The 15,742-nt window shown below is 46.3% G+C and overlaps 1 protein-coding gene across 1 annotated transcript in view; it reads right to left on the bottom strand.

Annotated features, from left to right (window-relative positions):
* LOC108797477 (vasoactive intestinal polypeptide receptor-like) overlaps positions 1-15,742 on the bottom strand; it is a 166,796-nt gene that overhangs the window by 69,212 nt on the left and 81,842 nt on the right. The window contains exon 4 of the mRNA XM_018569074.1: positions 11,272-11,379. Coding sequence (XP_018424576.1) covers positions 11,272-11,379 — 108 coding nt within the window. The remainder of the gene's footprint in view (positions 1-11,271; positions 11,380-15,742) is intronic.

The following is a 15,742-nucleotide window of genomic DNA, read 5'->3' as shown; positions in this document are numbered from 1 at the left end:
GACACATAAAGTGCTTATTATTGGTAGAGAAGGGCGCTCGGTAATTGGCGTCCGCAAGGAAGAAAGGGGAATCGGAGAAACGAGCTGACCCATGGGCGCTCTGAGAGAGCTCGGCTCTGCGCGGGAATATTAAGTAGCGAGTCTTTGAAGACTGATTAAGATGTTGGAAGAATTATTTCCAATGGGGATTGTGCCGGAAAAAAAAAAAGAAACTGGAACATAATTTACAGAGAGAAGAAGAAGAAAAAAAGGCACCGGTTCCTGCAAAGTGTCTCCAGATAGAGAGTGGAACTGTAATGTGCTTTTCTATCTATCTATCTATCTATCTATTCATCTGTCTGTCCATCTATTCAAAAAAAATCTATTCATTCCATCCATGGCCTATATCTATATATCTATCTATCTACCTGTTGTGTATGTATCCATCTATCTGTCTGTCCATCTATCCATCCATCTACTCTATGCATCTATCGCCCATCTATCTATTCATCCATCCATCTATGTTCTGCTTATCTCTGTCTGTCTGTCCATCCATCTATTCATTCCATCCATCCATCGCCTATCTATCTATCTATCTGTCGTGTATGTATCCATCTATCTGTCTGTCCATCTATCCATCCATCTACTCTATGCATCTATCACCCATCTATCTATCCATCTATCGCCCATCTATCTATGGCCTGCTTATCTCTGTCTGTCTGTCCATCCATCCATCCATCCATCCATCCATCCATCTATGGCCTGCTTATCTCTGTCTGTCTGTCCATCCATCCATCTATTCATTCCATCCATCCATCGCCTGTCTATCTATCTATCCATCTATCGATCCGCTGCCTATATATCTACCTATACATCTATCCATCCATCCATCGCCCATCAATCTATGCATCTATCCATCTATCTGTCGTGTATCTATCCATCTATCTGTCTGTCCATCCATACCCTATCTATCTACCTATACATCTATCCATCTATCACCCATCTATCTATCGCCCATCTATCTATCCATTCATCTATGGGCTGCTTATCTCTGTCTGTCTGTCCATCTATCCATCCATCTATCTATCTATTCCATCCATCTATCTGGAACAGTTTTGGGGCCATGCGGGGCAGTGATGTGTATCGGGGATGTATACCGGAGAGGAGCTGATTGCCGTATCTTTGATAAGAGATTGGCTTCCCTCTGGATAATTCCGCTGGTATTAATGTCGGCTCCGAGTCTCCTCCTCTCTGCACTTGTCGAATATTTCACGTTGGAGGATTTCCCGATCTCGGAGATCTGCTTCACATTACACGGCTCGGAATGGTAATAGTTATTTTTCCCACGAGGACATTTGTTATTTTGTATTCGTGTTTATGAATTGACTCTGCGGGATCTTTTTATGGTTTTACGACTCTTCTGTAAGTGGCATTGAGTGTTCTTCAGGGGAGCAAAAATCACATCAAGAGTAACATCAAACATTTGTGTCACTTAAAGGGCAACTCCAACACTGAAAGAGGAATCTACAAATTAATCCTTGCAGTGGAGCTACCCCGGCACTGCAAGGGTTAATTGTTAATTTTGTTGAGTGGGGGGGGGAGCAAATAAAGCAGATATAGTCCCCTGATCCTCATTCTTACGGGGCTGCTAGACCGTCCCCCCAGCCTCTGGTGGTCTAAGAATCGCTAACATCATCACGTCTTAAACAAGTCCACTGGCTTGACATGAGGACAAGATGATGTGATCAGTGTGCTGCAGGCAGGAGGAAGCATTTCCTCAGTCTCCCCTCCCGCAGTGATCAGTCTGCAGGAGGAAGGAGAGAGAGAGAGAGATGGAGAGAGAGATGGAGAGAGAGATGGAGAGAGAGATGGAGAGAGAGAGAGAGAGATGGAGAGAGAGAGAGAGAGATGGAGAGAGAGAGAGAGAGATTTTTTAGAAAGGGGAGGAGAGAGGGAGAGAGAGAGAGAGAGAGAGAGAGAGATGGAGAGAGAGAGATGGAGAGAGAGAGATAGAGAGATGGAGAGAGAGAGATAGAGAGATGGAGAGAGAGCTAGAGAGATGGAGAGAGATAGAGATGGAGAAAGATAGATAGATAGATAGATAGATAGATAGATAGATAGATAGATAGATAGAGTAGATAATTTATAATGATTGTCTTTAATTTTGATTGTAAAAGTCGCAGATTTAAATTACCATTAAAAAAAACCCAGATAAATTTGCAGTTCGCTGGCGTTCCGTTACAGAGCTTTCCCAGTATGACTCTGTAAATCTGAATCCCCGTCCATCTGTTGGAGCTTTAATGTGACTTCTAAATAATGGACACGCGGCAAGTTCTGTGTCAGCGCGGCGCAGAGATCTGGAACCTCCAATACATTATGACACCCAGAATGAGGATCAGGATTCAGCCCATCCCCCCGCTCCAGGTGAAATATGACATCGTAGACACTTTGTATCCATACGTTACAATCCGCAGGTTTCATACATTTCTTGCTTCCCTCTCACCATAACGAGGAAAACACACAGAACCATTACAGGTTCTCTTTCTAGTGAAATTCACTCATCAAGTTGTTCTGTTGAGTTGCGCGGCGTGCGGTCACATGATCAGAACGCATCCTTCCTATGACCCTCTGTCTTTGCCTTCATAAAACAGTCCGGGGGCGACTTCCGCATTCAGATGTTTATTCCCCTTTTTAGAAAAAACGTTGGAAGGAGAAGCGCCTCTGGGGGGTCTTATTTTTAAGGCGGCGCTGTAAAGTAAACCCCGCGCTGTAACGTAAACCACGCCGTCGTTTTGCCAGGGAGCAGAGGTGGCCATCTTTATTGGGAGGAGGCCGAAAACTCCGGAACAGGATCTAAAAACCACGAGAACCAAGCCAAAGCAAGTCGTCTATTTAATCAGCTCGCTGTGGCGCAGCGCGTCCGGCCTTCGGTGACATGTCACGCTTTGTGTACGGCGCGGAAGGGGATTGAATCAATTCCAAATGAAATGCTTCGCGGGACTCCAGGAGATTTATTCCAAAATGTCAGGGAAGATTTAGCTTTTCATTTTCTGACATCATTCAGAAGATTTACCAGACGGCCCCTCAATACTGTCAAGTCGAATCGGTGGGTCATCATGGCTGCTCACGGCACCCAGCCAATTTCAGGACTGGCACTGCATGGCCGGGTGATGCTTAATCTGAGATTATATTTTGCCTTCCTGGTTCCTCCCTCCCCCCCCCCTCCTGCCCTCATCAACATGCTAAACAAATTATTAACCAAAAAAAACTCTGTTTCCATTACATACTTTATTATAGACCTATAATATATAGATCTATGCAATGCAGGCAGATCATGGCTGGTGAGAGACGGCCAACAGGGTGCTGTACATAGCTTCCTGAAAACATCACAGCACCCTGCCTTAGCACTCCTCGCAAGAGCCCTCCTCTTGGGCAGAGTTATGCAAATACGCCTTGATTGGTGGATGTCAGTCTGGAGGAGTGGGCGCTCCTAGGAAGGCTGTATTTGCCCATATGTGATGCTGAGCCTCCAAGAATCAAAGGGACGTGGCCAGGGACAGTCAGGCTGGGGAGGAAAAGGCTCCTATGGTGTCTTTGCAAATTCCTGTCTACATGCACTTCAGCAATGGTTGCAAGCCATTTCTTTAGTTCTAAAAGTCAGGAACATATGCCAGCATTTATATCCACACAGGTAGACCAGGCACCGCAATCCACTCATCATGGAAGGTGTAGATGTTGGATGTCCCAGAACAGGATGGGAGGTGAGAAGGTTGTGGAACCGCCATGTTCTAGGTCCATAAATCCATCCTTGGAGTTAATTCCTCGATTCACATAGTTGAAGGTGTGATTTCCCACCTATGAAGACTTCTTGACCCCAACAATAGGATTATATAACTAGAACAAGGTGGTTCCACAACTTTCTCCATCTCCCGTCCTGTTCTTGGACAACCAACATCTGCCCTGACCCATCCCATGGTGATTAGATTGGGGTGTCTGGGCTACCTAAATGCTGGGGTATCTTCGGAAGATGTGGAAGAGATGGAGTTGAAGACATGGCTTGGAGAAGCTACAAAATATCTTCAACATTACAGAACAAGTCCAAATGAATGTAACCAACTACTACGAGATAAACCATGACATGGATACATGAGAAATATTGGCAATCACCCTGAAACTGGTGACACTTATTGGAAGAAGTGGCTTGGAGAAGCTATAAAAGGTCTTCAACATTACAGAACAAGTCCAGTTGGATGTGACCAACTACTACCAGCTATACCATGACCTGGATAAATGAGAAATGTTGGCAGTCATTTTGGGGCGTATACCCTGAAAATAGTCTTAAACTGGTGGCACTCATTGGAACTGTAAAAGTAGCTTGGAGAAGCTATAAAAGGTCTTCAACATTATAGAACATGTCCAGTTGGATGTGACCAACTACTACTAGATATACCATGACCTGGATAAATGACAAATATTGGCAATCATTTTTGGGTGTATATCTTGAAACTGGTGACACTTATTGGAACTAAAGTGATTTGGAAAAGCTACAAAAAGGTCTTCAACATTACAAAACAAGTCCTTTTGGATGCGACTAACTACTACAAGCTATACCGTGACCTGGGTAAATGAGAAATGTTGGCAGTTATTTTGGGGTGTAAACTGGTGACGCTTATTATAACTGAAGAAGTGACTTGGAGAAGCTACGAAAGGTCCTCAATATTACAGAACAGGTCTAGTTAGATATAACCAACTACTACTAGCTATACCATCACCTGGATACAGGCGGGTGTATACCCAGAATCCGGTGACACTCAGCAGAAATGAATAAGTGGTTTGTAGAAGCTATAAAAGGTCTTCAACCATACACATAAAGTCCACTTGAATGTGAATAACTACTACCACCTATACCATGACCTGGATAAATGAGAAATGTTGGCAGTAACTTTGGGGTGTATACCCTGAAACTGGTGGCACTCATTGGAACTGAAGATGTGGCTTGGAGAAGCTATTAAAGGTCCTCAACATAATCAGAACAAGTCTAGTTAGATGTGACCAACTACTACTAGATATACCATGACGTGGATACATGCGGTGTATACCTAGAAACTGGTGACACCAATTTGAATGGAAGAAGTGACTTGGAGAAGCTACGAAAGGTTTTCAACCTTACAGAACAATTCCAGTTGAAAGTGACCAACTACTACCACCCATACCATCACCTGGATAAATGAGAAATGTTGGCAGTCATTTTGGGGTGTATACCCTGAAACTGTTGACCCTTATTGGAACTGAAGAAGTGGCTTGGAGGAGCTATGAAAGGTCTTCAAAATTACAGAACAAGTCCTGTTAAATGTGTCCAACTACTACTAGCTATACCATGACCTGACACATGGGGGTGTATACCCAGAATCTGGTACAAGCCATCAGAACTGAAGAAGTGGTTTGAAGAAGCTACAAAAGGCCTGCAACTTTACAGAACAAGTCCAGTTGAATGTGACCAACTACTACAGGCTACACCATGACCTGGATATATGAGAAATGTTGGAAGTTCTTTTGGGGTGTATACCCTGAAACTGGTGGCACTAATTGGAATGGAAGAAGTGACTTGGAGAAGCTTTGAAAGGTCCTCAACATTACAGGACAAGCCCAGTTGAATGTGACCAACTACCACCACCTATAACATGACCTGGAAAAATGAGAAATGTTGGCAGTTATTTCAGGGTGCATACCCTGAAACTGGTGACACTTATTGTATTGGAAGGAGTGACTTGGAGAAGCTACGGAAGGTCTTCAACATTACAGAACAAGTCCAGGTGGATGTGACCAACTACTACTAGCTATACCATGACCTGGATACATGGGGTGTATACCTAGAAACTGGTGACACTCATTGAAGCTACAAAAGGTCTTCAACATTACAGAACAAGTCCAGTTGAATGTGACCAACTACTACAGGCTACACCATGACCTGGATACATGAGATATGTTGGCGATCATTTTGGGATGCATACCCTGAAACTGGTGGCACTCATTGGAACTGAAGAAGTGGGTTGGGGAAGCTACGAAAGGTCTTCAACATAACAGAACAAGTCCAGTTGGATGTGACCAACTACTACTAGCTGTACCATGACCTGGATACATGGAGTGTATACCCAGAAACTGGTGAAACTCATTGAAGCTACAAAAGGTCTTCAACATGACAGGACAAGTCCAGGTGAATGTGACTAACTACTACAGGCTACACCATGACCTGGATACATGAGAAATGTTGGCAGTTATTTTGGGGTGTATACCCTGAAACTGGTGGCAATTAATGGAATGGAAGAAGTGACTTGGAGAAGCTACGAAAGGTCTTCAACATGACAGGACAAGTCCAGGTGAATGTGACTAACTACTACTACAAGCTACACCATGACCTGGATACATGAGAAATGTTGGCAGTTATTTTGGGGTGTATACCCTGAAACTGGTGGCACTTATTGGAATGGAAGAAGTGACTTGGAGAAGCTACAAAAGGTCCGCAACATGACAGGACAAGTCCAGGTGAATGTGACCAACCACTACTAGCGACTGTTATGAGATGTTGGGAGTGGTACTCCTGATACGTGGCGTTCCTGAAGAGATGCAACATACACAGTTTGGAGGATGTAAACCCTCCCCGCGGTTGAGGTTGCGTAGTACGAGCTGACCCAGATGATGGACTCCGAGACACGGCAATGGCATGTGAAATTATTATCCGCCTGCAAGCTTTTAAAGATCGGCCCCAGAGAGTTCAAAGCTTTTCAGGCCATATGAAGAATTCCAACACAGCCCATTAGGAGGATGATGATAACCGCTTGGCAGAAGCGCCGGGCGAGTTCCAGCGATACGGAAACGCCGAGAACCGAATGACACTCAATATTTATAACCATTTGGAGCCTGTGCGCAATTCTCCTCCGCTGACCTCTACGAAGAGCTCGGGTGGATTACACGGACGCGGCGTTTACAGTCTTGCTGGGACTCGCTCACTTGCCAGCTTTCACCGCTCAGCATTTTCCAACATCATAAATTCACGTATCGCTCACGGAAAGGGATTAGCGCCACTTTGTCACTTTTGGCGTCGGCGGGCCAAATGGATTTTCAATAACTGGTGGGAGATTTTTTTGAAAGAGACGACACATGAATGCCGAATTTACGACCTAAACGATGTTACAAAATAGTTTAAGACTCGAAATTTAAATCGACTTTAACCGCTTCGGGGTGCCGGAGCAATTTTTGTCATTTTTTTCCATGCATGTTAAATGTTTTTGACTAGAAAAGGACTTAAAACTCCCCAAACAGTTATACAGTTTCTGAAGTCATTTCCTCAGTCTCCCCTCCCCCACTGAACAGGCTGCAACACTGTAACAAGTCACAAGGTGAGAGGCTACAGCAGGGGCTGATCTGTGTCAGACCAAGGGCGTGCCAAGGCTGGGTGACAACCGGAGCGGAGACTGGGTGACACCCTTCTGTGACATAATCGCGCATGCGCGGTCGTCTTATTGATGCCTACCGGCGGCCATCTTGGTGATGGACGCAGGCAGAGAAAAGAGGGGACGTTCACCCGGTGAGATGAGGTGTGCCGTCCGGGTTCCTTCCTATCTCCTGACACTATCGGGCTCTCGGTCCGTGACCGAGTGCCCGACTTTTCATAGGGGGTGACACCAAAATAACTGTCAGTCCTTTTGGGGTCGCCACTCCAATGGTGGCACCTGGGTGCGGGCTGCACCCCCCTTGTGACGCCACTGTGTCAGACATATGTGAACACAGCCAAGAACTGCACAGGTCACCAGGATTTACATGATTGTGTCCTCTTTGAGCCGGCATCTCAGTCCTGGAAGTAGATGGTGAGCCTGGATGATGCCTGAACAAAGACGGTTCTGCCTTCTGGAGAAAAAAGCAGATGAAGCCATGGTCAGGGGTAGTATTGTGAGCTCTGTGATAGGTAGTAAATACCTAAAAGTGTTACAATGACACATTACTTATCACTGCAGTTAACATGAAAAATAAAACTAAAGCGATCTCCACTTTGATAAAACAAAATATATTGGTTGATGCTGTTTTTTTAAACCCTTCCTGCCGACCAATTAAAAAATGGCAACACTGATGGCATCTCATGGATTCCCTGATCATGTGATCACTGTGATTGGCTGTGTCCTCCTAATCCGGAGCCCATCAAGCTCAACGCATAACTGAAAGCTGCAGAGGACATTGCGGAGGGATCGCTGTCTGTGAACCCAGTGCGCTGTGCGATCCAAATATTAAAGTTAAAGCTCCATCGTGCAAAGACGACGCCACATCACGCAGCTACCTCCTCGTGTATCACTTGCCCCTCCCTTTTAGATTGTAAGCCCTCAGGGGCAGGGCCCTCCTTACCATCTTGTCTGGAATTGTATTGTGATTGTAATATTGTAAAGCGCTGCGCAAACTGTTGGCGCTATATAAATCCTGTATAATAATAATGTGAACATGATCTGGAAACGCCGCCGTCTTCTCCGGGCCAAAGCTCATTTAAAATGTTCTGTCACAAAGTGAAAAACTGTTCTGTGGTCAGACAAATCGAAATCTAACATTCTTTTTGGCAACCATGGGCGCCGCATCCTCCGGACTAAAGAGGAGAGGGATCTTCCGGCTTGTTATCAGTGCTCAGTTTAAAAGCCTGCATCTCCGATGGTATGGTGGTGCATTAGTGTGTATGGAATGGTCAGCCGGCACATCTGGAAAGGTACCATCAATGCTGAAAGATATATCCGGGTTTTAGAGCAGCATATGCTCCCATCGCGCAACATCTTGTTCAGGAAAGGCCCCACATATTTCAGCCGGACAATGCTAAACCACATACTGCATCTATGACAATAGCATGGCTTGATAGTAGAAGAGTCCCGGTGCTTAACTGGTCTGCTGCAGTCCAGACCTTTCACCAACTGAAAATATTTGGGCAGCCAATGCCTTTGCAAACACAGATATTATCTTGTAAAAGCAGCAGTGACCTCATCACCGCCGCCCGCACATGGACTGTGCAGAGGGCAGAGCTGTTGGTGGGAGAGCAGTTTAGACTTTCACTCAACCGAGCCGCACAACACTCTACGCCACATATCACTCAGCTTTACTATTCTCCATTAATGAAAGATGATAGAAAGAGGTTTTCATGGTGTGACGTGTCTGCAAATGGAAATCGCTGAGAGCGCAGCCGAGCCGAACAGATCCGCAAACACGGAACTTTCCACAAACAAGGGTCACAGCGCCGGGGCGGCCTTGTGTGACACTGCGATGGAAACGGTTTAGCTGCGGAGTCAGTTATTCTTTCAAAGCAAATTACTTCATGTGTGAGACATTGCCGGTGATCTCCGGGGAGAAGAGAGGAGAAGAGAAGAGGAAAAAGAAGAGGAAAGAGAAGAGGAAAGAGATGAGGAAGGAGAAGAGGAAAGAGAAGAGGAAAGAGAAGAGGAAAGAGAAGAGGAAAGAGAAGAGGAAAGAGAAGAGGAAAGAGAAGAGGAAAGAGAAGAGGATGAGAAGAGGAAGAGGATGAGAAGAGGTAGAGGAGAGAAGAGGTAGAGGAGAGGAGAGAAGAGGAAGAGGAGAGAAGAGGAAGATGATTAGAAGAGGATGAGAAGAGGATGAGGAGAAAAGAGGAAGAGGATGAGAAGAGGAAGAGAAGAGGAAGAGGATGAGAAGAGGAAGAGGAGAGAAGAGGAAGAGGATGAGAAGAGGAAGAGAAGAGGATGAGAAGAGGAAGAGGATGAGAAGAGGATGAGAAGAGGAAGAGAAGAGGATGAGAAGAGGATGAGAAGAGGAAGAGAAGAGGTAGAGGAGAGAAGAGGATGAGAAGAGGATGAGAAGAGGAAGAGGAAGAGGATGAGAAGAGAAGAGGAAGAGGATGAGAAGAGGAAGAGGATGAGAAGAGGAAGAGAAGATGAGAAGAGGATGAAAAGAGGATGAGAAGAGGAAGAGAAGAGGAAGAGAAGAGGAAGAGAAGAGGTAGAGGAGAGAAGAGGATGAGAAGAGGATGAGAAAAGGATGAGAAGAGGAAGAGGATGAGAAGAGGAAGAGGAAGAGAAGAGGAAGAGAAGAGGAAGAGAAGAGGAAGGAGGGAAGAGGATGAGAAGAGAAGAGGATGAGAAGAGAAAAAAGAAGAATAAGGAGGAGATGAGAAGTCCAGATCAATGTGACTTTGATTTTCAGTGTAGAGATCCCCACTCCCCCATGACCAGGGTCGATGTTCTCCCTCCGCAGCATTCTCATATCTTCCTCTTTGGGAATAAATCTGAAGTCGTATCAAACTCTGAAACTTTTTCTTAATAATAAATCAGATCAGACAAATAGACATCGATCAGCACAGTATTTCGTTACGTTTTTCTGTCTTATCATGTTTCCAAACATCTCACAGCTCAGCTTCCCTGAACTTCCTGTCCAGTATGAGATCACAAGGGAGAGACGCCTCCAGCAGCTGTTCACCTACTAGCTTGGAGATGGGAGTGGCTTTGCCTTGCTGTGTCTGTGTGTTAGTGGAGACACACACACACAGGTTACTAGCACACACAAGGGTGACTCCATAGGACCCTGCAAGGGAAAAGAGCCCCGCTAAAAGAGGATATCAGGATCAGTGGTCAGGGGAGCAGCTGATTCTACAGGAAACTACAAGGAGCAGCATTCATTGCAAGCTAATCAGCATTGCAAATAGCGGAATAACCTATTGACTCACTTTAAATTGAGTGAAGCCAGAGTGGCGCATCATAAGGGAAGCCACACCCACTTCCCCCTGCTGGACTACGGAACACTCCCTGCTCTCTTTTTTTGTCCCTCTCCATATGTATACATTGATTTCTTTACCATCAAGTGTTTTAGTGGACATCTACACATAGCTTCCTGAAAACATCACAGCACCCTGCCTCAGATCTACTCTCAGGAGCCCCCAGCCGTGATGCAAGCAGTGCTTTTGGGAGGAGTTATGCAAATATCAAAAATGCCTTGATGGATGGGTGCCAGTCGGGAGGAGCGGGCAGGTTTTTAAAAGCATGCAGACCACCCTAGGTAACCCCCCACATGTGATGCTGAGTCTTTATGATTGACAGAACTAACTGAATGAAAGGGGTGGGCCCAGGGACAGTCAGGCTGAGAAGGAGAGGGCTAGATGACACTGGCCAGCCAATGAGGCGGACTCTATCTGACTTTACAGGTGAATCCCTATCCAATCAGAACCCCCTTTATTGGCCAACAAACCCATGACCCGGGTAGCATCATAGACAACAGTCAAGATGATAAGAACTCGCTCACCATTGGTGGTGCCGAAGAAGAAAAAGTATTCCGGACATTGCAGCACGACAACTTCTCCGACGGACGCGGACGGCCAGCACGTGATGTTGTCCCAGGTTCTCCTACACACTGAAAAAAACAAAGAGAGAGAGTTCATTAAAGTGCACCTGTCATTGCAAAGACCACACACCGAGCACAACTCACGTCATTACCCATCATGCCGATTACAACCGAGCCAAAGATCACATGGTCTCTGCCTACTAGGAGCAAAATGGCTGTTTGACATCATTAGAGATTGAGGAACGCATCGTTTTCAGATTAGAGAGACCCCATGAGTGGGACACCCCCCAATGCATGGCTGTGTGTAGGTGGGGGCTCTGGACCTCTCGCCCCCAGGCCAGGGGGAGCCTTGATTGCCCCGGTTTGAACTTTCTTGAACAAATATGCAATCAGGCAAAGGAAGCGTTCGCACACATCCTGTGGTCTTTGTCAGGCTCGAGAAAGCTTGCATGCTTCAGCAACATTTTTGGTTCTTTTCACAGCACGGTCTGAGCAATGTGTAACAGATATATATTGAAACGTCCTTTCCTTTTTCCTTAGAAAGTTTGGACACCTTAAACAGCTGGCGACGTCTGACTCATATAAGCGTTCGGGTGGCTTCAGGGCCGCCCAATCGCTTGTACAGTGCTGGGGAAGTGTGCACCTACCCCTTCGTCACTTCTGTTAGCTATTCCGGGCTCTGCTGGCCCCTTGCAAGCCCGGAACTGCCACGGTGGGTCTGTGTACCTTGACACACTTCCACTGGCTGATCTCCCCTCCAATAACTAAAAGCGGAAGTGACGTGCATTACATGGCTTCCAGATTCAGTCTGCCATTCCTCCGGCTGCTGCAGCCAGAGAAGAAAGTTAGTGAAGTATATCTCTGCTTCATCAGCTTTTTTGGGGTCCCTAGATGACATTAGGGGTCTAATAAAGCTATGGAGCTGCCTAATCACTTGTATAGTGCGGGAAGGGTGAGGGAGGAGTGCGGAAAGGGTGAGGGAGGAGTGCGGGAAGGATGAGGGAGGAGTGCGGGAAGGGTGAGGGAGGAGTGCGGGAAGGGTGAAGGAGGAGTGCGGGAAGGGTGAAGGAGGAGTGCGGGAAGCGTAAAGGGAGGAGTGTGGAGTGGTGGAAGGGTGGGGGAGGAGTAGGAAGGGTGAGGGAGGAGTAGGAAGGGTGAGGGAGGAGTGTGGGAAGGGGGAGGGAGGAGGGGGGGAAGGGGGCGGGATTCAGTCTGCCATTCCTCCGGCTGCTGCAGCCAGAGAAGAAAGTTAGTGAAGTATATCTCTGCTTCATCAGCTTTTTTGGGGTCCCTAGATGACATTAGGGGTCTAATAAAGCTATGGAGCTGCCTAATCACTTGTATAGTGCGGGAAGGGTGAGGGAGGAGTGCGGAAAGGGTGAGGGAGGAGTGCGGGAAGGATGAGGGAGGAGTGCGGGAAGGGTGAGGGAGGAGTGCGGGAAGGGTGAAGGAGGAGTGCGGGAAGGGTGAAGGAGGAGTGCGGGAAGCGTAAAGGGAGGAGTGTGGAGTGGTGGAAGGGTGGGGGAGGAGTAGGAAGGGTGAGGGAGGAGTAGGAAGGGTGAGGGAGGAGTGTGGGAAGGGTGAGGGAGGAGTGTGGGAAGAGTGAGGGAGGAGTGTGGGAAGGGTGAGGGAGGAGTGTGGGAAGGGTGAGGGAGGAGTGCGGGAAGGGTGAGGGAGGAGTGCAGGAAGTGTGCGCTGCTGGCTATCCTGGGCTCCCCTGTTCAACGGGTCTCTGTGGCTGGATCAGAGATCAGCACAGTTCCACACTTCCCTTTCTATCACTGAAAGTGGAAACAATGTTTATTATATCACTTCCAGTTTCAGCTTGTCCTTTCTCTGGCTGCTGTAGCTGGAGAAGAAGCTGGTGAAGTAGATATCTGCTTCAACAGCTTCTTTGGGGTCCATAGGTGGCATTAGCACACACAAGGGTGACTCCATAGGACCCTGCAAGGAAAAAGAGACCTCTGATGCCTATAAAGAGGATCTGCCACAGTATCTGTGCTATCACATAGAGGGCTTGTTCTCCCCCTATGTGATAGCAAAGTTAAAGGAGAACTATGAGGTGAGTGAAAATCACTCATCCTCATAGTTCTAGCCGACCTGTGAGAATGAAAATGTCACACGTCAGCTCAATAGATCGGGAAGTGAGCGAACACATACCGTCGCTCGCTCACTTCTCGATCCTGTCCCTGCAGAGAGCCGTGTCCCAAAATAAAACCCAAATGATATAAAATTAATTTCGGTACGGCGTTCTATGACTGAATAACTGTCAAAGTACCTCAGCGCTGAATACTGAAGAATGGCTAGGACAGGAATATCCCGGCACAATTGTCGGGATCCGCTTCAGCTGCGGCGTCTCAGTATACCGCGAGCTACAGCTCTCTATATACTGAGCCTAGGGTGACGCTAGTTTGTGTCCTCCCGTTACCCTGAGGAGAACTATGGGGAAAAGCCTTAACCCCATAGTTCTCCTTTAACACTCCGGCCTTCAAGTGGTTAAGGAATCTACGGTAAGATTTGGTAATAGTTTGCTTTCTCCCTATTGGTGCTTAAGAATTCGTTTTACAATTAATAATGTCACAGGTTTTACAATGTTGCAAATTCTTCGAGGAAGCTCTCAGGCAGCAAACTGAATTTATAAAGAAAGCGCCAGTTCTGTCCCAGCAAACTAATACAATATCACTAATGAGAAAACAAGTAAAACAAGTAAAAGAGAGCAAGAGAGAGAACGAGAGCGGGAGAGAGAGAGAGCGAGGGAGAGAGCGGGAGAGAGGGAGAGCGGGAGAGAGAGAGAGCGTGGGAGAGAGCGAGAGAGAGAGAGAGCGAGGGAGAGAGAGCGCGAGAGGTAAAAAGAAAAAAAAGAGAAAGCGCTCTGCATACACATGTACATGCATGCCCTGAGAATAAGCCATTAATAAGAAGCTGCAGATAGTAATTGATCTTTATTTGCGGGCACCAGTTATGACCGTAAAGTAGATCTTTTCCCACTTCCTAGTCTCATTGTAATAATATATTTCCTGTTTAGGTCTATTTCTAATGCAGTTGTCAGTATGTCTCCGATAAGCTCTATTAGATTACAGGTTTAACCCATGAATTACCAGTAGGGTCACGTTCAGAGGCGGATTCCCCATCAGGCAGTTGTAGACGCGCTGCCTCCGATCTACAAAATAATTCAGACCAACAAAGTTGGAGAGGGGTTTATGTCAAACTCCATAATTAAAAAGGAGAAATCACACTGGCAACTGTGCTCCCAAGATCAAAGTTTGTGTCCCAACATCTGGAATGTAGTCTAGGTCAGTCTTCTGTCTCACAGGGGTGCCACGAGCGCACATTTTACTGAAAGTGCAAAGTTTGGTGGAGGGGGGATTATATTTCGGGGGTTGGGCTTGGCCCCTTAGTTCCAGTGAAGGGAACTCTTAAGGCGTCAGCACACCAAGACATTTTGGACAATTTCATGCTCCCAACTTTGTGGGAGGAGTTTGGGGACGGCCCCTTCCTGTTCCAACATGACTGCGCACCAGTGCACAAAGCAAGGTCCATAAAGACATGGATGGGGGAGTTTGGGGTGGAGGAACTTGACTGGCCTGCACAGAATCCTGACCCCAACCCGATAGAACACCTTTCGGATGAATTAGAGCGGAGACTGCGAGCCCGGCCTTCTCCTCCAACATCAGTACCTGACCTCACAAATGCGCTTCTGGAAGAATGGTCAAACTAAGACTGGGATGCCATTAAAGCTCATGTGCGTGTAACGGCCGGCGTCCCAATACTTTTGGTAATATAGTGTATAGATATAGGCAGAGTTAATGTTGGGTATAAAGCATTTTATTCTGACAGTGGCCTCTTTTGGTTCTGGTTTTGGGCCTGAAAACACCAGAATCTTGGCTTGGACATTCTGCTACAATTTCACACGACTAATTCTTCCCGCTTGCTGCTTCAAGCAACCATCCTTTAGACCAGAACTATGAAATGTTCAGAGACCCATTAATCAGAGTTGTTTATTTATGATAGATCGGGCAGTTAATAGAAAATGAGTCATAGTTCTGAAAGTCTCAGAAACATGTAAAATAAAAAGAGATGTAATAAAAAAATTTAAAAAAAAGGCAACGAGGGCCATCACAGATCTCACTTTCTCATGGAAGATAAACACTGATTTTAGATCTCACACAATGAGGAGGAACAGACCCAGCGGGTTCGTGTTTCTTTTGTAGGTACTACGGATTTCTGTCGCACATACACAGTAGCTTGTGAAATAATTGGCGACCATTAGAAGCAAGACATCTCCTTCCATGCAGAGATAATTATCACAATTAGCGAATGGAGCAAAAGGATTCTGGGGAGTTTGGTCAACCAACATGACAAATGGAGGATACGCTTTAGAAAACAGTTTACAAATGGAACTTTAAAAGGCAACTTTAAAGCCCAACTCCAA

Source organism: Nanorana parkeri, unplaced genomic scaffold, assembly GCF_000935625.1.
Source record: "Nanorana parkeri isolate BGI_ZX_2015 unplaced genomic scaffold, ASM93562v1 scaffold1283, whole genome shotgun sequence".
Taxonomy (NCBI): domain Eukaryota; kingdom Metazoa; phylum Chordata; class Amphibia; order Anura; family Dicroglossidae; genus Nanorana; species Nanorana parkeri.
This window is presented reverse-complemented; position numbering and strand designations above follow the sequence as displayed.